Here is a 23,190-nt window from a genome sequence, read left to right on the forward strand (position 1 = left end):
GCAGAGACGGCCATTTCTGGCCTCAAAGGGGGCCGAGAGTGGCCTCCTCGGCACAGTTCTTACGCACACGCACTTTTGGTGACAGAGCCACGCGCTCCTCGCCTGCCCCTTGTAACGTGCACCGTCACGTTCTTGGGTGCCTGGGCGCGTGGCTCCCCTTCCCCTGCCCTCGAGCCCCGCTCCTGCTTTCTATCGACTCCTTAAGCGCTACTATAAAACCTTCGTTTTATGAAGTCGCCAAAAATGGCACACTCCGTCCTAAGATTATTAGTCGCTAGGGCAGTAGGGTCTATAACTACAAAGCTGCAAACAGTCCCTCCTCACTCTCCTACCCAGCTCTCCTCTCACCTATCCTTTACCTAGAGCGGCTTCGCGTATATGTTTATTTCCCCAGACGCAGTATAAACGACGTTACAGATCTATCCTCTGCGACCGACAGTAAATAACTCTGATTAGAACAAACCAAGGTTCGGGTTGACGAATAGAAAACCGCTAGGACAAGCGAGCAATTATTCAAACCTACGCAATAGTGAGTTGATTATTGATATGAGGCGTAGGTACTGCCGAGTGAAGGCTGTTCAGGCTGGTGCGCTGTTGAAATGGGATGACCCAGTAGAGGCACTGAGCGAGGTTACTCCTAATAACGTGCAAGGCTTTTTCAACTAGGAGATTTCGACGGAGTATCAGGCACTGTAGTGCTTTTTTATTGAGAGTAATTTCCTTGCCAATACTAGTCCTCGTTATTACTACACAGCTAAACATGATGCCAATGTAGACACTATAAAATGCGTTGTTTCTTATTTCCCTCACTTATTTACGGAGACTGGGTTGACGTAAATGGGCGCCTCGGAGCATTTGGGAGATACGGAGTCTCCTTCATCGCCGGTATAATACGTGTGGGACATGCGGAAAGGATTATACGTATGGGCAAAGACAGCGTCCAGTTCCTCAAGGGTACGGCCCTGTTCGAAAGGAAAACAATACGTTAGCCAGTAGCGATGGTCCAGGCGCGAAGAAAGAACTAACCTTAGTCTCTGGAAGAAAAAAGAATGTATACAGCAAAGCCACAAGCGAGACACTGCCAAATACCCAACCGATACCGAAGTGGATGTGTTCCATCATATACGGGATAATGAAGTTCAGCACGAACGCCCAGATGACGTTCCATGCAGTTCCGACAGACTGTGTCTTTTCACGGACTGCGGCATTTGGAATTTCTGCTCCTAATAGGTATGGGATTGAGGCCCCACCAGCCTAGGCAGAGAATTAGCGAAGGAAGTCTCACATATACAACAACGGGGGGGCTTACATTATAGAATAGCTGGTACAGCATAAAGGCTGCTACGATGGTATCTCGAGAAACAGCGGTCGGATGGGCTACCCCTCCCAGGCCTGCGAGTACATACATCCAAAGGGCTTGGAAGGCGTAGCTCATGAAGAGTGTATACCGCCGGCTGCAGATAGGAAATTAGAATAGCCTTGGGTGAAGAACTTATATACTCACCCCAACTTGTCAATAAAACACATAGCGACGAGCACAGCGACGACACCAAGAACGCTACTGGCAAGGGGATAGGTGTAGGCGTATTCTGCATACCCGTTCTGCTGGTAGAATTTTGTCTGGTAGGTTGATACGAATGCTTGTCCAGTGGCCTATTTGATTAAATATTTGTAACGGAGTCGGAATTGTGTAGCCTACCTGCTGAAAAAAGTAGAAGACAATGACGATAGAGGTGCGGCGGAGGTTGCTTCCTCGGATCAAGTCTATCCACGCGCTTTTGTGTGCTACTTCGCGTAGGCCCTCTCGAATCTCACTTATTTCTGCTTCGCACTTGCCGTTCAATGCATCTTCCTTGGGGCGTAGTCGATGTAGAGACGCAATAGCATCCTCGTCTCGGTCCTTAGAAAGTAGCCACCGGGGAGAGTTTGGTATGAAGATGCTGCATATAATGATCACTGTAGGGCAGGGAAATATGAGTGACGATCAGAGTATACCTAGGGGAAGTGAATTTACATACACACAGGGAATATAAGCTGAATTCCTGTTATTGTCTTCCAGCCTACTCCGTTCGATTCAGTCTCATAAGCCTTGTTGGCACCACTGGCAACGAGACCACCTGCCACAAGGAAGAGCTGCAAGGAGACCACAACAAGACCGCGGAATGAGGCTGGGACAATCTCCGACTGATATGTTCTGTAGAAAGATTCTTATATTAGCTGAATAATAGCATACTGACTTCATCCTGAGAAGAGGAACTCACGTCACATCAACCTCTACTAAACCAATAGAGATGTATACAATAATTCGGCCCACTATAAACTGTACAAGGCGTCCAGTCCCGGGCCCAATATCAGCGGCGGTGATTTCAACTATGGTAGTACCCAATCAGAACTGTGACGGCCCTCGGGAGAGCAGTGAACTCACCAATGACACCAATGATTGAAATAACGGAAAGAGCATAGAACACCATGCGGTGTCCGTACTTCTCTATCGCGGGGCCCGCAGCCAAGCAGCCTAAAAACTTGCCAATAAATGCCAGCGATGACAGAAGGGACGTGTTGAGAGAACTGATTTTATAGGTCTGCGTTTCTGGCTGGTAGGTACCAAATTGATTGACGAAGCCCTACAATCAGTCAGTTACATAATCTGCTCAACGGCATAGTGCCAATCATTGTCATTATTATACCGGGTTACCAAGAATCCCACCAAAGCTCCCGGTATCAAACCCAAACAACATGTCGCCCGTGAGCAGACAGAAACAAGAGAACAGCAGCATAGGGGCCGCCGTGGACCGGAAAGAACGTAGAGTCGTCATTTTGCTGCGGTGTAATGACCTTCGAAAGGGCCAGTAAAGCTTCACCGGAGTGAGCTTGGAAAAAGAAGAATGGCGGGTAAAATTGCAAGTCATTCTAATACAAGGACGATGGACGGTGGTGGCTTATATGATATACTTTGGTGAGATCTCCAAGGTCCAGAGCCATAGAAAGAATCCATTGTATATCCTACTAACGTTAGCTGCGATGGCATAATTACCCCACAACCTGGGGTAATTGGAAACCAACCAGCGCGGCTGCACCATCACTGTGTCGGTCGATCTGGCTCTTCTCGCTCGGAGTTCCATCAAATATTCCCGAGCGATGTGGGTCCAGTCTTCCGAGCGAGCTGTCTTTGCTCCGAGCGAGGTGAGTGCATTCCGAGCGAGGAGGACGCATGGAGTTCAACAATCCCTTATTCCCTTATTGTCTTCTCCGTGACTCGAATAAATTGACTGTCGCAATTCTGTGTCCACTCTGTCGTTATAACAAACAATTCTTTTCTCTTTCGTGAGAATTGATTAATGATCCGTAAAATACTCCCGTCCAGCATGGATAGCTCTTTGAAACAGCCAAACTTTCTCTTCATTCTCGCCGATGATCTAGTAAGTCCATCATAGTTGTCTTAATGAATTGTATTTGCTAAACGGTTACGATAGGGGTTCTCCGATATAGGCTGCTATGGATCGGAGATACACACGCCAAATATTGATGAGCTCGCAGCGCAAGGTGCAAGGATGATCAACCACCATGCTGCAGCCGCTTGCTCGCCGACACGAGCAATGCTACTGAGCGGGACAGATGCCCATCTCGGTGGACTAGGCACTCTGATTGAATTCAAGCAAAACGCGAAGGGCGCGGAGCGGTGGTCAGGCAAAGCTGGCTACGAGGGGTTTCTCAATCGCGATGTGGCTGTCTTGCCTGAGATACTACAGGACAATGGATACTTTACCGTGATGTCTGGCAAGGTGTGTACTATGTCATATTACTGCTAAGGTCTGGCTGTACTGTCGATACTTATTTTATCACAGTGGCATCTAGGTATGCGGACGTCACAAGGCCCATGGGAGCGCGGCTTCCAGAAGGCATTTGCAATGCTCCCTGGATGCTGTAATCATTATGGATGGGAGCCGGTTCAGGAGAAATTCCCCATTGGTGGACGACCTATCCATGCTGAGCTGGGGCAGAAAGTAGATTTGTGAGTGGGCTTATTACATTATTGCCCCAACTCTACAAGTACTGACCAGTATTACAATATAGAACACCGAACAAGACCGAAGACCCTGAAGGTTTTTATTCGACAGACTATTATACCAACCAGTTGATTAAGTATTTCGAAGAGCGAACGGAGGATGAGAAGTCGAAACCATTCTTCTCGTTCCTACCATATACTGCGCCCCATTGGCCTCTGCAGTGCTCCCGCGCACAGCGTGATAAGTGAATATACGCAACCTGCAAATCCAGTATTGTTTTGCTAATCTATCGGCAAGATACAAGGGAGTCTATGATGGTGGCCCGTACGCCCTTCGTGAGCGCCGACTTGAGAAGCTCGTCGAACTGGGCATTATCGACGAAGCGACCGTTCCGCATAAAGTAGAGACGGGTAAAGTAGGGGCCGAAGAATGGGATTCCTTCACCCCAGAAGAAAAAAAGCTGTCAATCCGTGCGATGGAGACATACGCAGGCATGGTCGACTCTATCGATGTGAATATTGGCAAAGTCATCGAATATCTGAAGATGACAGGCGAGTACGACAACACCTTTGTCGTTTTCATGAGCGACAATGGGGCAGAAGGAGCGGCGTAAGTCCCACCCCGTACATCTTTGACTTTTTTCCGTTAATTGATATTTTCGATAATTAGATTGGAAGCTGCCCGTACGTATCGTTCTCTCTGGAGCGACTGAATGCCAAAAATTAACCTCGATTTTAGCTGTCTTAGGTGCAGATATCAAGTCTGCGATCCACAAATATTATGACAATTCATACGAGAACATCGGTGCTTACAACTCATACACGTGGTACGTCGCGCCGGCAAGTTATGAAAGAAGTGCGGCTAACTGTGATAGGCTTGGTCCTCTATGGGCACAGGCATCGACCGCACCCTCGAGGCTCTTCAAATGTTTCCCATCCCAGGGAGGTATTTTAGTTCCCTGCGTAATCAAGCCTCCCGCAAGTAGCTTTCCCCAATTATCACCAGGCTCATTAAGTCGATCCTTTACGACGGTCATGGATTTTGTTCCCACATTTCTTGATTTGGCGGGTGTATCTTTACCGCCACCGGTTACCAACGGCACTCGAGCGATGACCAAATTCCGCGACAGGGATGTGCACGCCATCCGAGGGACTTCGTGGGTACCATTTTTCGATCGTGGGGAAAGCGTTGAGGACAATGTGAACTGGGCAATTCATTCTTCTTCAGAGCCTATTGGATGGGAGCTCTCTGCTCGTGGGGCATTGCGCAAAGGTGACTGGAAGATTGTGCATTTTGCGAAAGCACAAGGAGGTGCTGGAGAGGGAGATGATGGATGGGAATTATTTAATATCTCACAGGACCCGGGAGAGACAAATGATTTAGCACAGGAAGAGCCAGAAAAGTTCCGGGAACTATTAGATTGCTGGGATGAGTACGTGGTCGAGTGTGGGATTGTTTGGGGGGAAAAGGCTGTGGCGCCAGGGTTGGGCGAAGATGAAGCACCAGAGCTATGGGAGGATGAGATGGAGCTGCAAAAGTGCTGGATGGAGGCTTGTGGGGGAGTTCGGCCTAGTTGCTAGTACTGGTAGTATTAACCAGTAGACACTTTATCCTTAGTTAGACTACGCCCTACGCTACTAGTCGTAGGTAAAACTCATAAAGTACCTAACCAAGCCAATGGATTCAGGCCAAATTGAAAAGGGTAGAATAGGTTGAAGTTACCAATATCACGATGTTGTAGTACTATCATTAGACTGGCGGGTATCCAATGAAGTGATCTGGTCTGGCCTTTCCCCGCCAACACCTCCAGTTTTCCCCTTTTCCCAATTTTGATTCCTACAAACTTTGTCCTCCGAATGGACAGCCTAGCACCGCCCATCGCAGTGCAAATGTCTGGAAATATTGAGGCGAGAAGAGCACGAATTCAGCGGACCCGCACGGGATGTCAAACATGCCGATCTCGGAAGGTTAGTGCTTCACGTTCGTAGGCGAACGAGCATGATCTGACCCCCAACAACAGATTAAATGCGATGAAAAGAAACCTTACTGTACTCAATGCTACAGAGGAAACCGTACATGTAATTGGTTCGAAGAGGAGCCAAAACGCACAAGGACTTCTCGCAGAGCCAACGCAACGGCGTGTGATGGATGTCGCGCCAAGAAGGTCGGTCCCCGTGCAAGCTACCATCAGGATGGAACATATTTCCGACACCATCACTCCTAGTTAAAATGCACCGATGATTTCGATAATATATGTGAGAGATGTCGTAAACAGGGCATTGAATGCATGAGGTCTCGACCGCTTGCTGATCCTGTGTCACCGGATCTCTCGGACAGCTCATCGTCGCAGCGCGCGCGACTAGGCCAGCTACCAGAGGGCAAAGAGCTCCAGGATATTGTCCAGTTATATTTCTCATCCGTGCACCGTATGCTATGCGTTTTACTCCGTGAAAGGTGTGATATTGACTAACTTCGCTCCAGATTTCGGCTTCTTCGCTTTTGTCCACCCTCTCCATTTTCAACGACTCTTGGTCAATGGGAAAGCCCCGCGTGAATTAACTCTAATGATGATTGCCAGTGCTTGTCGGTAAAAAAATCCCAAATCCTACCACTTGCAGTATCGTCGGAATTATCGCTGATGTTCTGCAGGTTCGGCGCTCCAATCACCACCGAGACCCTGGCCCGAGCCGATGCGTGGGCCGATGCAGCAATCAGTGCTCTTCTTCCGCGCATATATAAAGGATTTGGAGCTGTTCAACTCATGGTCAGTGCCGGAGTGGTCTAATTCAGTCCAATTCACTAGCAAAGACTGACTTCGACCTGTTATCAGACAGTACTCCTCGCGCAACACTATGACTTTCATCGCGGTCATTTTACATCTGCATGGCTCTTGGGAGCTAGCTGTACACGGTAAGCTTATCTCGCTGCGTATTTCTTCATGAGATTTACCAAGAAGTAACTAAGCCACTGCAGCATGATGCAAATGATGTCTCTGCACATCTTCGATCGCGCATTCCCTGCAGACTTCCCATCACACCAACGCCTGTCACCTCTTCTGTCGCGTGAATCACTCCGTCGGATTGCGTGGTCTACGTTCTACCTCGACTCAATGACTGACGGGGGGCGATATGGATCCCAAACAATTGATGAACGCGCCTACCGTGTCCAGCTACCCTGTGACCAAGAGAGCTTCCTGTTTGATGACCACGTCGTTACCGAACCGTTGATTCCAGATGGTATGATCACTGCGCAGCGAACAGGCGATAGCCTCCCGCATGCATCCCTCGATATGTCGGCCTATCTTTTACGCACCGCGGCGGCTCGTCGCCGCGGCCTGCACTTTGCATTCCGTGCCTCGTACCAGGAGAATACAGTTGAACATCTGACTGCAGGTCTATCAGTGATTCAAAGGGATTTGGAGGCTGTTTTTGCTGACTTACCACGTCGGTTTCAGTTCAATGATAACAGTCTGCTCTTGCATCGGGACCGGTTACCAACGTTTATCATGTTGCACGTTTTACGACACAATCTGTTCATAATTCTGGGTCGAGCAGCACTAACTATCTACCTACGAGATCCTACCAAGACCGATCTAATAAACGAAGTCCGCTGTAGTAGAATTTCTCGGGCTCTCTCCGTTTCAAACTTGATCTCTGCAGGACTCAACGAGAGGCTCATATTCGATCCACATATTGGCGTACAGGCCTACGTTGCTCTTGAAAGTAAAGTCACCGTATGGGCAAACAACGATAAGGATATCTACTTACTATAATTCTACAGTTCTCCTTTTTGAGCCTCGTCGGTTGGCCAGTGTCGATTATTCGAACGACTTCAACACCCCCACGCTGACAGCAGGCATTATTCATTGCTTAACAGTCATACGAGACATTTCGATCCGTTCAACAACTGTTAAACATCTAGTAAGTGTGATGGTCTTGACTGTCAAGTCTCACTTTAACAACTTTATAGTATCTTGAAGCAATCCATCGGCTCATAAAGTGTGACTGCATGCATCTCCTCGACCCGAGCGACCTGGAATTCATCCACAGGTTTGTGCTGATAGAGTACTGCATAACAGCTGGACGTAGCTAATAAACAATATACGATGCAGCAAACATCCCTTAATTGGTCAGGACGCCGCCGAATTCGATTTTCGCGACCACCGAGGAGCGAAATTAGAACGATTAAGCAAACTCGCTGGGAAATTCAACGCGACCAGCGTTCCTCATGATGAAATGTTACTCGATGACTCTCGGAGCCGAGAAAACTCCAGCTCTCCGAGGGGCGCATCAGCCCAGCCTGCCAATTTGGGCGTCAGGAACCGCCAACAGCAGCTTCCCGAAAACAGACCACATGCATCTGAAATCCCCGGCATGGACGATCTTACACCGGGCGTAGACATGGCAGATTATGGTTTGCCTCAAGATGAAGAACAGTGGACAGAACTCGTGGAGCCTGGAAATACAGACCATCTGTTTTCGTCATTCAACTGGCTATGGTCGCTCGATGAATGGAATGATCAGAGTACACCATTAATGGGACCTCCAGGGCTTCTCTAGGTATTGTTGAGATGTTACTACATTTGCAGTACAGAACTAGTTAATATGTTTCTCGCATCTCGCGTGCGTCCCACTGCCGATATCCCACCCACCATGGCCTCCCAGCGCGCTCGCTGAGTCTCAGCTTATATGGCATTACAAGGCAGAAGGGAGAACCCTTACAAATAATCCTTAAGCATTTCACTCGCATGGGGGTCTAGTGTTGTAAGGTTGGTTGTTGACTGTTTGGGGTTAGTTGCCTGCGTGACAGAAATAGACAGGGACGACAATGTATGGTAAAAATGACATATGTATAAATCTCTACCTAATTAAATTGACAAATTCCGCTCTTTTTCCCAATCTATACGGATATGGCTGATTAAGCAATATATAGTTATACTTTTATATGGTACCGTTATCATAACGGTCTATTGATTTTCCGGTTTATAAAGACTTCGTAATTTGCATGATGCATAAATGCATGGTACTCGACATAAATACCACAGTACTTGGTCAAAACGAGATATTTCTCTTACAGAACAGAAAAAAAATAAAAATAAAAATAAAAATAAAAATAAAAAAGATATAGCACGACGGCTGCATGATTCGAACATGCGCCCGCGAACGGAATTGATTTCTAGCTGTGAAGATGGTTAGTGGATGTTTTGTTGGGTTTAATTTTGTTAAGAGAAACGTACTCAATCGCCTTAGACCACTCGGCCAAACCGCCGCTTAATAATCATACAAGCGAAGAAATGATATACCGGTGAGGTAAATCTCACAGATACACATCATAGTTGTAAATCATGGCACCCTTCCAGTCGCTTTTGTCGTTTCTCTTTCGTTTGCCGGCGCCTGCAGCTTGGTTTATGCGGCATATTGTCGTTGGGGTGGATCACAGGGTCTGGCAACCCAACGGCAAGGGAGCCCAATGGGAGTATAGTGTGGCTCCCACAATTTCTATAGAACGTCCCCAAATTCTCGTCCGGATAATTATATTGAGGCCACTTTGGTTGACAGTTGACATAGTTGAGTCACCTTCTCCAAGAGTCGCTTTTAGCCATGGGTGAAGGGTACTGGAAGGAAGTTTTATCCCAGAAGCTGACCCTAATCATGATTCATAGTCCACATGGTAGTAGATATATGGTCGGTGATGCTGTAGGTTCGAAAGACATGGTTGTGATGGTGGAAAGATGGAGTGATGGGGGCTCATAAAGATATGAAAAACAGAAACAAGGCAAGTATGTGATGGAGAGGGGGTGGGAAGGGAGGAAGAATAATGGTGAGCAGAGCTCACATCCGCCTGAGGCAGGAAGGCATGACATATCAAAAAAAAAGAACGGATATTGGGGTGAATTTCCTTAATTCTACACCTTCTGTTCTTAATTTCGATTGGATCAGGGTGACTTGACCTATAGAAAACCATTCTAGCACTAGGTCAACATAGCTATGTCCTGTAGTGTGCGTCATCGGAGTTGGATACAATGGGTATTGTCAGGTGGCTTGGATACAATGAGGATGAGTCTTTGAGGATGGTTGGAACAAAACGACTAAATGGCCAAAGATCCTTGGCGATTTGTTTTACAAACAATTATTCAGACATGATGAACAAAGAGTTTCACCATGACACCGAAACAATGCCTTTAACCCTATCTTTGTTATATCACAACCCTTTGTCCATCGACTCGGCTTTGTACTCGCTCATCGGGGGATCTCTCGCCCCCAGACCAAGTTCTATATAAGCTGCGATGCTCGCGCACATCTAATGTGGCAGCAGAGCACTCCTCTCATCTTATCTCATCCCATCTCATATATTCTCTACTTCCAACGCATCTATTCCATTCACCCATTGCTTAAATATGTGCAAACACACCTACCACCACTATCCCAGCTGCGGACACATCTCCAACTGGAGTATGACCAGCTGCCAAGAATATACCAACAAGCTCCGCCTGGCCAGTCCAGAGTGCATCACACCCTGCACCCAGATCACACTCTCCCACGACCTCCTCTTCTCCGCCCAGCCCAGCATGTGCGTACAGTGCGAGAGAGAGTGGGCGGAGAACCTCTCCTCTCATAGAGACGACCAGATCCAATCCTCCAACTCTTACCAGTTAGTTGATGCCATGGATGATAGCCAATTTATCCAGGTTAACGCGCGCATGGTGAGTAACCCTGCTCATGGCGAAAGGGACACAAGCAGTACCGATCACAGCGACATTGGTCAGGTCTTCTTTGGTGCTGCCGTTGGTGATTCAGTCAATGGGAACGTGGACAGTGCTGGCCACAGCGACAATGGTCAGATCTGCTTGCGTGCTGTTGTCGGCGAATTGGAGGAGGATTGTGGAAGCCTGGCGCGTTCTGATAACTCGTCTAGAACGGCTTTTAAGTTTGCTCCTACTAACCCCAGTACGACGGTTGTGGCTGGAGATCTTGATTCTATTTTGTCTACAATTTTTAGCAGACATGAAAAGGACAATGTTGAGACTGAATCTCCGGGAATCGAGAATGCTGTATGTGCATCCCCGACCAATACAAGCATCTGTGACACAGACAGCTCTGGCTCGTCGCTCTGTGGATCCTCTTTGATAAGATATAATATACTTAAACTGAGAATCGACGAATATCTTGAGAAGCGACAGCGACAGCGGGAGGTGGACACTGATCATGAACAGCACAACGCTAAGACCTCCGACGTGGACGTGAACATTTACCTTGCTGACATAGTTGACCCTCATCTTGCTGTGAAGGACACGCCTCCTGAAGACCCAGTTGATAACCCTGAAGCTGACCATCACTCATGTGACGAGTCCGCTCTTGACATTGACCTTGTGCAGCAACGTATTGAAGCGACCGTTCTGAAGCGCATTGAAGAAACCAACGAAAAAGAGGCCCGACAGGAAGCCATCTCCAAGCTCCTCGATACCGCACTTCTAAAAAAAGACCAAGACGACCGGCGCGAGCGGGAACGCCGAGCTGGGCATCGAAGAGGACCCTCATATGTGGGACACAGAGTGCCTCGACCAAATATGGCAAACAAAAGGTTTTACTACTGCAACCCCCGCTGACGCCAGCATCCCCATCTCCCCTCGGACCTGCATATCCCCCAAGACCGAACATGCCTTGCCAATCCCAGTCCCAGACCCTCAGCCCCAGAAGCACCTGTACATGGGCAGTATGTTTGCCAGCGAAGAACAGGCCTATCAACGAGGACTGTGTGAAGTCCGACCTTATGGTAATTACCCCGGTGAGTGTGAAGGATTCATGCTCGCCCTGTCCGAAGACGACGCGAATCAACAGGGCCTACTAGACCCAATTCATGTGCGAGGCTGCTGCGCGGAGCGACAGGCTGACTTCCACCTCTACTACGGGGCAATGCAAGCACCGTCGGAGGTCGATGCTGAAAAACGTTGGCTGGAGGATATCCGACGGATCCCCGGTGAAAACGGGAAATTCTACGGGCTGTTGCGGGCGGATGATCTGCACCACGCCCGGGCAATGGGACTGACTGATATCAGCCATCCATGGGGGGTGTTGCAAGGAGGGGCTTTTTACAATGCCGGAACGTGTGCGTCATCGATACACTGGGTTCATGTGTGCAGTTTCCCTGGAACAGGTTGGACGTATGGGACTGTGTGATGCGGAACCGGTTCCTGGGGAATGTGGTGATTACTACGGTGGGACTTATTATGGGTATCTTGAGGCATATTCTGAGTTAGATGCTTTTCAGATGGGATTGAAGGAGCCTGAACATGATGAGGATTGTTGTGTGAAGGCCGAGGTTGCCGATGTGTCGATCACTGAGGCGGGGCAATACACGTATTACGGTTATATGTGTGCGGGTTCTGAAGAAGAGGTTGTGAATAGGGGCCTCGAGGATGTTCTGCTTGTTCCTGGATTTGATATTAAGTATTCTGGGAATTTACGGGCGGAGTCCGAGGAGGAGGCGAAGGCTTTGGGGCTTTTGGAGCCTTCACGTATTCAGTGATGTGCGATACAAAATTTCCTTTTTGGGAAGATATTTTCTTCGTGCTCCTTTCCTTTCCTTTCAATCCCATTTTTCTTTTGTATACGGAATAATGAGGCATAAGATAGATCCTTTTCCCCCTGTCCCCGTTTTTGTGTTGTCTTAGAACGAGAGCGAGAATAGAATCTCAAATTTGATCGCGATTGATTTTATAAAACGATAGTCTGTTGGGGTTTTATATGCTAGTCTAAATTTGGATGCTGCTACATCCCGACTGGTTTTTTTTAACCAAATCCAACTCCACTAGGCTATTATCTTGCATACCATGTGATCCTGAACTAAGGATTCCACCAATAGTAGAAGATGTCTTTAATTGGACATAGGAACGTTGCGTCTGAAACGTTAGAACTTTGCGGGAATTAACGATAACAGGGCGAAGAGATGGTTATGAATGGAGTAGTTATTATTATAGTTATTATTATACTGTAAGTACACCATTAAAACGTCATAGTCATAATGTAGAGGCCTGCCTCTTAGGGCTACGATCGACTTCCTTCACGGCACACGGTTTTTGAGAAAATCAATAGTGTCCAGGGCGGGTTCAATAAAAAAAGGGGAGACTTCGGTGCCAAGAGATCTTGATCTCGAATTTCATCTTATTCATCTTATCCAACCAATCATAACTTGTCCTCAATTGACAAATAGCAAGAGTGGATATTCTCCATTCGTGGACGGGACCGAGACGGGCCACCGCAGCGATGGAGTAACCAAACTTAACTAAGACCATAACTGAGCAGTTATTGACCTCACTCGACTCAAAGACTCCACAACGTAATGTTGTCCAGCAGAACTATGGAGTGAAATGGGTATCCCAGCCATAATGATCGACAACGCGACGCTGAAAAAACCTGGTTAGGGGCCCACTTCCTCGTGCAAGTCCTTACCCCGTGGCTCCAGTTGCGCCGATGCACGATGTTGTACATAAGGACATGAAGACCCGGCATTCTGGACACTAAGCGCTACCCAACTTCACTCACATTCCTTAAGCACTTGCATTTTTTTCGATATGGGGTCCGAATACGGTGCCACGGCTGAGTCCAAGGCCCAAATTGATCTCGGCCCCGTCACCATCTGGTGGGCTGTTTGGGCATGCGTGTGGACGTCTGCCCTCGTGGCCGGTATGGCCTATCTGATCGCTAACCGTGATATGCCGACACTTCGCATTCGAGGCCTTGCTCTATCATTAACCTCTATCGCTGTCCTTCATTTATACTGGATCCCGACCCAGTTCGCTACTATGATCGGTACCATTCTGCCAGGTGATTGCGCTTATTGGCTTATGGGGACTCTGTTACCCTGTGGCATGGCGCTTTTCCATGGCTCTAACACTCGTTTCCAACATGTCGCTAAACTCCAGAGGAAATATGCTCTGGATGGACACCGTTTTACTGAATCGCCTGCCTTGGAAAACAAGGATGGGTTGATCAACCGTTTCCGTGCTCTCGGATATACTACCAAGATTCTTATTTACGTCGCTATCGCAATGTTTGTTCAGGTATGATCACTCTACTTGCTCATATATATGACAACTCTTATCTAACTCGCCTTCTCATGCAGGTGTTCCTCACTATCCTCATGTGGGTAATCTCTCGCAAGTACCACAGCTCATGGGGTATTCCCGGTACCGGAGTCCATGGTACCCCCGCAGAGGTGCTCGCGGCACAAGGCGCAGGATGGGAATGGTGGCCTGGTGTGGTCTCGCAGTTCTTCTGGTCTTGGATCGTTGCCCCCGTTGTCCTCTGGAAATCCCGCAACATCCACGATACTCACGGCTGGCGAGTCCAGACCATTGGCTGTGCTATTTCTAACCTTCACGCTACCCCGATGTGGCTCATCGGCCTCTACGTCCCCGCCATGGCCCCAGTCAACAAGGTCTTCGTTCCTCCTCAATGGTAAGTTCTAAACTAACATAACCATAAAGACCCAACTCTCTAACGGGATTATTCTATAGGATCTGTCTATCCATCATGTTCATCGAAATCTTCACAGTCTTCCTCCCCTGCTGGGAAGTCATGCGCCATCAATCCCTGCGACAAGAAACCCTCGAGTCGATCGCACGCTGGGAACTCAAAGTCAAATCTAGCAACTCCGAAGAAAAATCCCTCCACTCCGACATGACAATGGTCGCATCAATCATGTCAGGCTGGAAATCGAACAGCTCGACAAGCACATTCAACTCGCGCGACAGCATCCTCACAATGGGTGCCCTCGAACACGTCCTCGAACGCAACCCAGCCCCACTCCAAGAATTCTCCGCTCTACGCGAATTCTCCGGCGAGAATATCGTCTTCCTCACGAGCGTCGCTGAATGGCGCAGCCGACTACCACAATGCATCAAGGACGGCAGTGCACTGCAAGAAAAGAACAAGCGTGACATCGTCCGCGAAGGCTTCAACCGCGCGCTGCACATCTATGCTGAGTTTATCAGCGTCCGTCATGCCGAGTTCCCCGTCAACATCTCGCACCAGGAGCTGCGGAAGCTCGAAGACGTTTTTGAGAAACCTACACGTCTTTTGTACGGCGAGGAACGCGACTGCGATCCTACTAGTCCCTTTGATAAATTCACTTTTGATCTCCCGTCCCCGGCTTCTGTCGACTCTGGAAAGACTATGGCCGGTGAGATGGCGGGGTCTATTAAGGACCGCGTTCAGTACTGGGGTGATATTCCTGTGGACTTCGATGCTTCGATCTTTGATGCTGCTGAAGCTAGTATTAAGTACCTTGTGCTTACGAACACTTGGCCCAAGTTTATTAAGGATCGGAGGACTTCGCTTGGTTCGATCGAGACTCTCAAGATCGAGGTTTAGATGTATAACTGTGTGCGGCATGCGAAATGAGTTTAAGTCGTTTTAAGATTTGGGTCGGGATTTTTGGACTTTTGGTATACTTCATGTCTTTCTTTTTTTTTTTTCTCTTCTCTGGCTTTTGGATATCCCTACACTTTTGGGGGGTCTCCTGAGCCGTACATACTAATTGGTTCTCATGGTTGGATATAATATTCTGGATACCCACACACAATGTATTTATTATTGATAATATTATCAAACACATTCTTTTATCAGACTCAAAAAGACGTGGCTGGAAGTAGCAGTCCTTCTACCCAGTAAGATCAACACATCGAAGTAGCATGTCATCAAACTATAGCTGGCTGGGCTTACATCAGGAAAAAAAGCAATTAAATGACGCTTGAAAATAGGGTTTTCACTGTGCATAAAATTGATATTTGGAATATAAACTTTCATATCTCATCACCATCAGCAATTGTACTAATGTTCAAAAGCCTTCACCACACTGGCACTCCCCTCAGCCCCTAACCCAGACTTCTTCGCCATGAACAACACACTCAAAGCAGCATTGCCAAGATTCAAAGGACAGTGAATATCGCGTGCCTTCTGCACAGCCTTCTCTAGACGAGAAGTAGCACCATCAACAGTCTTCCCGTTCACATCCTGTCCAAGACCCTCAATAATCTCCAACCCCTTCGTCATAAACTGCCGACTAGCACCAGCAGCATCAGCAACAAGAGTATAAAACTGCTTCAAATCGACATTGAGATATCGCGCAAATGAAATAGCCTCCGCAGCCGCAACAAGGTTAGTCACCTCCATCAGATCCAATACCAACTGCAACGCCTCCACAGTCTCCTCCTCAGATTTAGTAGACGAGACCTTGGTAATCGGCTCAGCAAAGTATTGCCTCACCATAGACGAGTCATCAACAGGCCCATAACCCTGCAACAAAGCCGACAAATAAACCTGCTCAGCAGTGGAGCACAGCGGAGTCGGGAATTGACTTTGTCGGGCAGAGGTCGTGATAATCCCCTAATCGGAAACTCAATTAGCAAATTTCGCCCCTTAAACCCAAACCCACTCCAAAAATAAACAAAGATCGAGAATATCCTTACCACATCCTTAAGAATAATAGTCAAAGCACTAGCACCAGGATGCCAATCCTCCTCCAGCATCCTCTGCAACCGATTCTCATGCATCCAAGTCCAAGCCGGACTAGACTTAATCGCCTCGGCTGTTTTCACAGCATCTAACCCAAGTCGCGCCGCGAAGCCCTGCGCCTCACTAGCACCTAGAATATGGATACCCGCCAGAACCTGGTGCACCATCTTCATATTACTACCTGCGCCAATCCCGCCGGGGACAAGGTACAGCTTATTAGCATCTGACATCTCTTGTAGCAGGAACCGGCCTTTCTCTAGCGCGGCATCTGGTGCACCGGCCATGATTGACAATGTACCGGCTGCGGCGCGCAGTGCGCCACCGGATACGGGTGCGTCGATGAAGGATATGTCGCTTCTGCCGAGGGAGGCGAGCTCTGCAGCGACGGATTGGGCGTAGGATGCTGGGACGGTGGAGCAGAGGAGGAGGGTTGCGTTTTTGGGGAGGGCTAATGGATTTTGTGAGTTAATTTCTTATTTCAAATTTATTTTTCTTTTCTTTTCTTTTTTTTTTTTTTTGTAGATTTTGTATTTCTGGTTTGAGGGGGTTGGAGTGGGGGTGGTGTTTACCTGCGACTATACCATCATCGCCGAAAAGAACACTCTGCACCTGCGGCGCCGAAGCTACCATGCAAACATAGAAATCCTTTTCCTTGGCTGAGTCCTGTAGTGATGATGCTGGGATTCCGCCTGCGGCCTTGAAACGTTCTACTGAGGCTGGGAATACGTCGAAGCCGTGTACTGGGTAGCCTTCTTTCACGAGATGTGTGGCCATTCCGAAGCCCATGGCGCCTAGGCCAACGAAGCCGATTGAGGGTTTGGACATTGTTGTTGGTTGTTGAAATGAGGAATTAATGTATAGAATTGAATAGAATAGCCACTGGAGGTTATTTCCTGGGGAAATGTCAATGGTTAATGTATAAAATAAAATAAACTGGCTCGAGCTGCGTGGGGGTTTTATGAGGGGAAGATGCTGGGGGAACGCGGGATGGTTCGGTGGAAGTCCGAGGGGTTTACCTTGGCTTTTGCCGAAAGTGGTGGCTTTGCCAGGGTCCGATTTTGGAATTTGATTGTTTCTTGATTGCCGGTTAGTAGATATGAGTCTGGTGGTTCTTGTGGTGCTTGTTGGAAGTAGTACTTGGTGGAAGCTCGGAAGTTGGCCGACATCACAGGCTAAATGTCACTTTTGTCCTATTTTGAATAGCTAATCAAGAGTCCTTCGATTTGATTTGACGGATCAGTGATATTTAGGCTTAACATTTACGATGAAACCTAATAATAAACCCCGAGACCTTCTATCTAAGTTCCATATTAGTGGGTGTATAGGCGCATAAGAGCCCGTTACTGCTTTATCTCAATATTAGTACCAGCAATTAACTCATTTATTTTGAACATATAGCGTTATCTAACCTGTTGGAAACTGAAAGCACCCCCATTATCTTTTCAGGGCTAATATCAAAGTAAATTCCGCTGGCCCTGGCGAATATCTCAAAATGACGTAGCTTCCGGAGCAACTCCGACACTCGGATGTGAAGCGACCAAATCGGACAACACAACGAGACTATATAACACCACGGACTCCGGTCTACAGTAAATCTCAAAACTACAAACCCCTCATTTCCCACGAAACCATCTCCTCATCCTCCCGCTCACACACACCCAAACCAAAAATGACCCTCCAAGAAAACCGCGCCCTGCGCATCCTAGACCACGCCTCCGCAAACCACTATGGCATCCCCGCAATGTGCTGCTACAATGTGGAGGGCATCCTAGCCACCGTCCGCGCCGCCGAAGCCAAACGCTCCGCAGCAATGATCCTCCTCTTCCCATGGGCCATCCACTACGCCGACGGCCTCCTCGTCCACGCCGCCGCGGAAGCCGCGCGCAAAGCCAGCGTGCCCGTAACCGTGCACATGGACCACGCGCAAACACCAGAGATAATCCGGTACGCGGCTGACCTGGGCGGATTCGACAGCATCATGGTCGATATGTCCCACTACGAGAAGGCGGAGAATCTTTCTCTGACGCGCGAGCTGGTAGAGTACTGCCATGCGCGGGGGATCGCGACGGAGGCGGAGCCTGGTCGGATTGAGGGTGGTGAGGATGGTGTTGCTGATACGGCTGATCTTGAGGGGTTGCTTACGACGCCGGAGGAGAGTCGGGAGTTTGTTGATACCGGGATTGATTGGCTTGCGCCTGCGTTCGGGAATGTTCATGGGGAGTATGGGCCCAGAGGGATTCAGTTGGAGTATGAGAGGTTGAAGTCAATCAATGAGGCTGTTGGTCGGGAGGTGAGGCTTGTGCTTCATGGGGCGGACCCGTTTACGGAGGAGATCTTTAAGAAGTGCATTGATTGTGGGGTTAGCAAGGTGAATATTAATAAGGTGTTGAATAATGAGTATGTGAGGGTTCAGGCGGAGATGGCTGGGAAGGTGCCTTTGACGACTTTGTTGGAGGAGGCGACCAATGCTATGCAGAAGGCTGTTGAGGGATGCATTGATCGGTTGGGGTCTGGTGGGAGATACCCGTCGAGTTAGGAGACGAGATTGGAGGGGGTTTTATATTTTATTTGTTGAGACAAATTCTGTGTGATGATCTTATAGATTCAAGAATATATGAAGAGCCAAAACGGATCATATAAATTAAAGCGATTGGATAAATGAAACATTTCAGAGAGAAAAGTAAAAAGCGCCCCAATCGATTGCCAGAGGTACAGAAGTACAAAAAGAGCGGAAGCGGAAGTTATCAACATTAACATTCAATACATAAGTTGATACTCCACACCGCACTGAGATCCTGGCGAACAAATAATATTCTTAACGACGGAGACCGAGGCCAGCCAGGGGACCGCCAACAAGACCTCCGAAAACCGGGAGGTTCTCAACAAGGCCACCAAGGGGGCCAGGAGCAGCGGATGCGGCAGGAGTTGGAATTTCACTAGGAGAAGCAGAGCTGCCCTTGGTGGGAGTTGGAATTGCGCTAGGAGAAGCAGAGCTGCCCTTAGCTGGAGTGGGAATAGCGCCGTGGGAAGGAGTGGGGAAGGCGGTAGGGGCAGCCTTCCGCGAGCTGGTAGGGGAGGGGTGAGGGAGATTCGAGGCCTGGGAGATGGCAGGATCCGGGAAGTTTGCGGCTCCATGGACGGAAGTGGGTTTGGCTAGCACGGGGTGGGTGGTGGATGCGTGCGCAGCGGCCTCAGCGGACTTCTGCTTCTCAGCCAAGGCCTGGTGCATTGCGTCGAGGGCGGAAGGGAAGTCGTCGAATCCATCATTGTTGTCTTCAATGCTGGAAGAGCCTGTTGGATTGAAAGGGAAGCCGCCAGCAACGTCTCCGAAGTCCTTGCTGGGCTTGGAAGCGGCGGGACCAGAGGGAGCGGCAGGGGCGGCGATGGCGCCGATGGCGAAGAACGCCAGAGAGATGTATGAGAAGTGCATTGTTATTGATTGGCAAAGTGACCTTAGTCTTGAGAATAAATGAGAGTATAGATGGTCAGAGAAGCAAATGAAGGAACGGCTAATGATCGAAGGAAGGGTTATAATGGTCTTTATGTAGGCAATATAAGGCTCTGGAGGGACTGTTATGATTGCTGTCCATCTCCCATGCCTCGCGCTCTTATTGATAAAGATCAACATCGCTGGGATGACGTCCACATAGCAGGGAGCCTATGCCTATCGGAGGGTTGTAAAGGGTTCCATATGCCGCGTATGCTGGCTTCCCGTGGAATGATCGCCTAGGGACCTGCCCAGGAAAGAGAAAAGCTTGTCATATTCTAGATATCAAACCCCAAGATCAACATTTTATGTGCGGAGTAGCCAAAGCGTGCAAGCTTAACGGCTGGATTATATCGGAGGTTATGTGACATGGTGGCGCACATGAAGCCCTTTCGGTTCCCTCGTGGATGTGAGTCAAAAAAAATATGTAGGTTTTAAAATCTAGCGCACTAAATGTTACTGTTTCTCCCAACCAGACTGCTAATTAAGTTTGTCTTAGGCTGATGGTCCCCAGAAAGAGCAAATTACGTTGGATAATAGTACTACGATAATAAGTATAACAAAGCCCTTTGGGGAGGCATCTGTCCCAACACACAAAGTGATCAGACCTTATTGAAACTTCCTTCAAAGGGAGATGAATGTGTAGGGGATATTCCGGCACGCAGGAGGTATCCCCTAGCAATCTTAACTACCCCTTGCAGCGCCAGCCAATCAGTCGATGATATATACGAGCTTACTTTGCATTAAGACTGCTTACATGTACTTTTCTTCTTTCAGCATTGTAGTCACATATTCGCAGGATCGCGTTAGAACTGATTTGTGTCTTTAGATTGGTCGTGCATACAGTGTTGTGATATGTTGTAGGCTGGGTTACATCGAGCATGATTCCGCTCCTATCCCTAACTTGATAGCTTGCTTCATATGGGTAGAGCCTAGTTTTAGTACATCTTGAATCTCCTCTTCAATTTATTAAATGTTCGCTTGCGGGGTGAGAATTTATAGCAATAGGTCATCTGGAGTCAATTTTAAAAAACACCACAGTAGCAGCATTCCAATGTTGGATGAAGTACGTACTTCGTATATATACCGCTGTAAGCATTACTAGTTAATAAATAATATTCTTTAATATGTTCTATATGATAGGCTATAATTAATATCGATAATGGGTGAATATAATGAATTCTGTATTTCCTGGAATCGGTTCGACCACCGGGCTCTTCATCGTGCCTAGCTAAAACATAGCACTGCGGTGTACATCATATAAGGAATATTTCTGTGTCTGCATAAGAAGACCTACATATAATAGAGGAGGGATAGAAGTCAACTGTTCGATAACTATAGTATACAACATATTTTTAAGAACTCGGTAATATATATAATGCGTTTTTATTTGAACATGAATATTGAAAATAACTCAAAAAGCGGTAGAAATAAAGATAAAGTTTGAACAAACGGTTTAATATACAACATAATATAACGATATAAGCTTACTATGAATAAACCGTGCAGTAACGGTCTCTAGTACAATCACACCTCATTAATTTGCACCTCGTTCTTCCAATTCTCAATTTTTGTATGGCCCCACAGGTGCGGGCGGATAATCACGCTTATGTAATGTATAGACCACGACGCCAAGCCTTCCCAATTAGGACTAGTCCCTCGATGCAACTTTCCAGGGGAACCTGGAATACCCCAAACGATTTCCGTTTCTGTAAATCATTCTAATCTTGTGATTTAGAAGAATCAGATCTCCCATGGTTCTTCTGAATTAAGGAGGTGCAACTGATCTTTTCCAAGGTAGGTAAAACCTCCAGTTCACTTTTTACCCGTTCTGGTCAGTGGTGCTCTGCACTGGTTTATCTTTCACCCGTTCTAGTTAGTGGTATTATGTTGTACGTCTTGTTTCCCTTCCACCCATTCTAGGCAGTGCTATCAGATCCAACTAGCTTAGAGATATCAATATTGAGATAGAAATCAGATGTAAAGGACACCCTTAGCATGCCAATTCAATTATTTATCATTCATTTCTTCTGAATCATCTACATTCGCCCTCTGATTTAATCTTCACTTCAAGATGCGATTCCTCGAACTTAAATTTATCGCTTTGGCTCATCTTGCCATCTCTGTGAACGGCCTCGCTGTTGCAGGCCGTGAGAGTAGCTCACTCACGGCTCGCGCTACCTCGGTTGCTTCTCCCGTGGCATCTTCTTCGCCTTCGCCTTCGCCTTCACCTACTGGAGATACCCAGGAGGCCCCGCAGTGCACCGGATACCTAAGTTACTCACCAAGTGAGTGGCAGGCCCGGTTAGGGCATCAATTCGATGAGAATCTACCAGAGAGCACCTGTCTCACTGAATACCCTGGTAGCGGTAAGGGTACCGATATTGTAAATTTTCCAAAAGGGCCTTCTATCATTCCTGTCCACGACTAATCTAGATGATATATAGCATGTCAAGCAGGGCTGTATTCTGGTCAACGAGTCCAAGCATTGCGAGAACTGGGACCCAACCTCCAGTAAGAAGTCGCATTGGTTTGTCATCTTTTATCGAGGAGTTAAGCTAACCCAGATCTAGACGTCCCGGATGATATTGATAATGAGTGGCACAATGATAATGGTGCTCACATCAGCAGCGTTTTCATATACGCCATGTTTGACGGTGATGATACCCATAACGTCACTGTGGTTCCTGGTTGCATGCTCTATACAAGCTGGCCTAGCGCTTGGTCTGATCTGGACTTCACCGCCGATAACTGTCTTACGGATCGCACGGGAGACTTTAGACAGTGCTGTAGTGACTCCACGACTACTACTGAGATCGTCTTGAACCCATATTCCTGATGAGACAGCGGCTCGACATGTGGATGTGTCCTCCGGGACCGAGGTCTAGTTGAAATTCGTCAATTTCGTCACTCTTTTGGTTATGTATTTATGTGCCGAATGTCCTTATTGTGATTTTTGTTAAGATTTATTTGGTTATACATATATGACTTTCTTTGGCATCTGATATAGTCGTATTTGATTTCTGTCTGCTCCGTCTTTAGATATACAAGAGATGCCGAAATCATTACCAACGCAAACAGCATCAGCTCGACACACACAATAAATATCATCAGAAGTGTATGGGCTAGATCTCAATTGAAGAATCCAATAAATACCAGAATGAAATATCCGTCATCATCT

The 23,190-nt window shown here is 47.7% G+C and overlaps 10 protein-coding genes across 10 annotated transcripts; 6 read left to right on the top strand and 4 right to left on the bottom strand.

The window, feature by feature from the left end:
- Window positions 1-806: 806 nt before the first annotated feature.
- N7487_007499 (uncharacterized protein) lies at window positions 807-2,816 on the bottom strand (the record flags this gene model as incomplete). The annotated part of the gene is made up of 9 exons (XM_056875229.1): window positions 807-962; window positions 1,027-1,254; window positions 1,310-1,454; window positions 1,505-1,653; window positions 1,700-1,956; window positions 2,019-2,194; window positions 2,262-2,370; window positions 2,426-2,624; window positions 2,688-2,816. 9 exons carry the CDS (start codon window positions 2,814-2,816, stop codon window positions 807-809), a joined length of 1,548 nt encoding a protein of 515 aa, XP_056727417.1.
- Window positions 2,817-3,030: 214 nt separating this feature from the next.
- On the bottom strand, window positions 3,031-3,213 carry N7487_007500 (uncharacterized protein; the record flags this gene model as incomplete). Its single annotated transcript, XM_056875230.1, has 1 exon — window positions 3,031-3,213. The coding sequence occupies one exon, from the start codon at window positions 3,211-3,213 to the stop codon at window positions 3,031-3,033; it is 183 nt and encodes a 60-aa protein (XP_056727418.1).
- Window positions 3,214-3,365: 152 nt separating this feature from the next.
- N7487_007501 (arylsulfatase) lies at window positions 3,366-5,587 on the top strand (the record flags this gene model as incomplete). The annotated part of the gene is made up of 7 exons (XM_056875231.1): window positions 3,366-3,419; window positions 3,474-3,782; window positions 3,846-4,012; window positions 4,075-4,251; window positions 4,305-4,616; window positions 4,677-4,690; window positions 4,746-5,587. The coding sequence occupies 7 exons, from the start codon at window positions 3,366-3,368 to the stop codon at window positions 5,585-5,587; spliced, it is 1,875 nt and encodes a 624-aa protein (XP_056727419.1).
- Window positions 5,588-6,294: 707 nt separating this feature from the next.
- N7487_007502 (fungal specific transcription factor domain-containing protein) lies at window positions 6,295-8,566 on the top strand (the record flags this gene model as incomplete). The annotated part of the gene is made up of 8 exons (XM_056875232.1): window positions 6,295-6,433; window positions 6,489-6,594; window positions 6,657-6,771; window positions 6,838-6,917; window positions 6,981-7,729; window positions 7,788-7,927; window positions 7,977-8,056; window positions 8,119-8,566. 8 exons carry the CDS (start codon window positions 6,295-6,297, stop codon window positions 8,564-8,566), a joined length of 1,857 nt encoding a protein of 618 aa, XP_056727420.1.
- A 1,838-nt stretch (window positions 8,567-10,404) lies between these two features.
- Window positions 10,405-12,533, top strand: N7487_007503 (uncharacterized protein; the record flags this gene model as incomplete). Its single annotated transcript, XM_056875233.1, has 3 exons — window positions 10,405-11,588; window positions 11,620-12,113; window positions 12,148-12,533. The coding sequence occupies 3 exons, from the start codon at window positions 10,405-10,407 to the stop codon at window positions 12,531-12,533; spliced, it is 2,064 nt and encodes a 687-aa protein (XP_056727421.1).
- A 1,045-nt stretch (window positions 12,534-13,578) lies between these two features.
- Window positions 13,579-15,379, top strand: N7487_007504 (uncharacterized protein; the record flags this gene model as incomplete). The annotated part of the gene is made up of 3 exons (XM_056875234.1): window positions 13,579-14,067; window positions 14,130-14,464; window positions 14,524-15,379. The coding sequence occupies 3 exons, from the start codon at window positions 13,579-13,581 to the stop codon at window positions 15,377-15,379; spliced, it is 1,680 nt and encodes a 559-aa protein (XP_056727422.1).
- A 459-nt stretch (window positions 15,380-15,838) lies between these two features.
- N7487_007505 (uncharacterized protein) lies at window positions 15,839-17,347 on the bottom strand (the record flags this gene model as incomplete). Its single annotated transcript, XM_056875235.1, has 3 exons — window positions 15,839-16,393; window positions 16,477-16,970; window positions 17,104-17,347. 3 exons carry the CDS (start codon window positions 17,345-17,347, stop codon window positions 15,839-15,841), a joined length of 1,293 nt encoding a protein of 430 aa, XP_056727423.1.
- Window positions 17,348-18,191: 844 nt separating this feature from the next.
- Window positions 18,192-19,058, top strand: N7487_007506 (class II fructose-bisphosphate aldolase; the record flags this gene model as incomplete). The annotated part of the gene is made up of 1 exon (XM_056875236.1): window positions 18,192-19,058. The coding sequence occupies one exon, from the start codon at window positions 18,192-18,194 to the stop codon at window positions 19,056-19,058; it is 867 nt and encodes a 288-aa protein (XP_056727424.1).
- A 279-nt stretch (window positions 19,059-19,337) lies between these two features.
- On the bottom strand, window positions 19,338-19,952 carry N7487_007507 (uncharacterized protein; the record flags this gene model as incomplete). Its single annotated transcript, XM_056875237.1, has 1 exon — window positions 19,338-19,952. The coding sequence occupies one exon, from the start codon at window positions 19,950-19,952 to the stop codon at window positions 19,338-19,340; it is 615 nt and encodes a 204-aa protein (XP_056727425.1).
- A 2,131-nt stretch (window positions 19,953-22,083) lies between these two features.
- Window positions 22,084-22,848, top strand: N7487_007508 (uncharacterized protein; the record flags this gene model as incomplete). Its single annotated transcript, XM_056875238.1, has 3 exons — window positions 22,084-22,395; window positions 22,457-22,523; window positions 22,583-22,848. The coding sequence occupies 3 exons, from the start codon at window positions 22,084-22,086 to the stop codon at window positions 22,846-22,848; spliced, it is 645 nt and encodes a 214-aa protein (XP_056727426.1).
- Window positions 22,849-23,190: the final 342 nt, after the last annotated feature.

This window comes from Penicillium crustosum (genome assembly GCF_028827405.1).
Source record: "Penicillium crustosum strain IBT 35664 chromosome Unknown utg000003l_segment0_segment0, whole genome shotgun sequence".
NCBI classification, from domain to species: Eukaryota; Fungi; Ascomycota; class Eurotiomycetes; order Eurotiales; family Aspergillaceae; genus Penicillium; species Penicillium crustosum.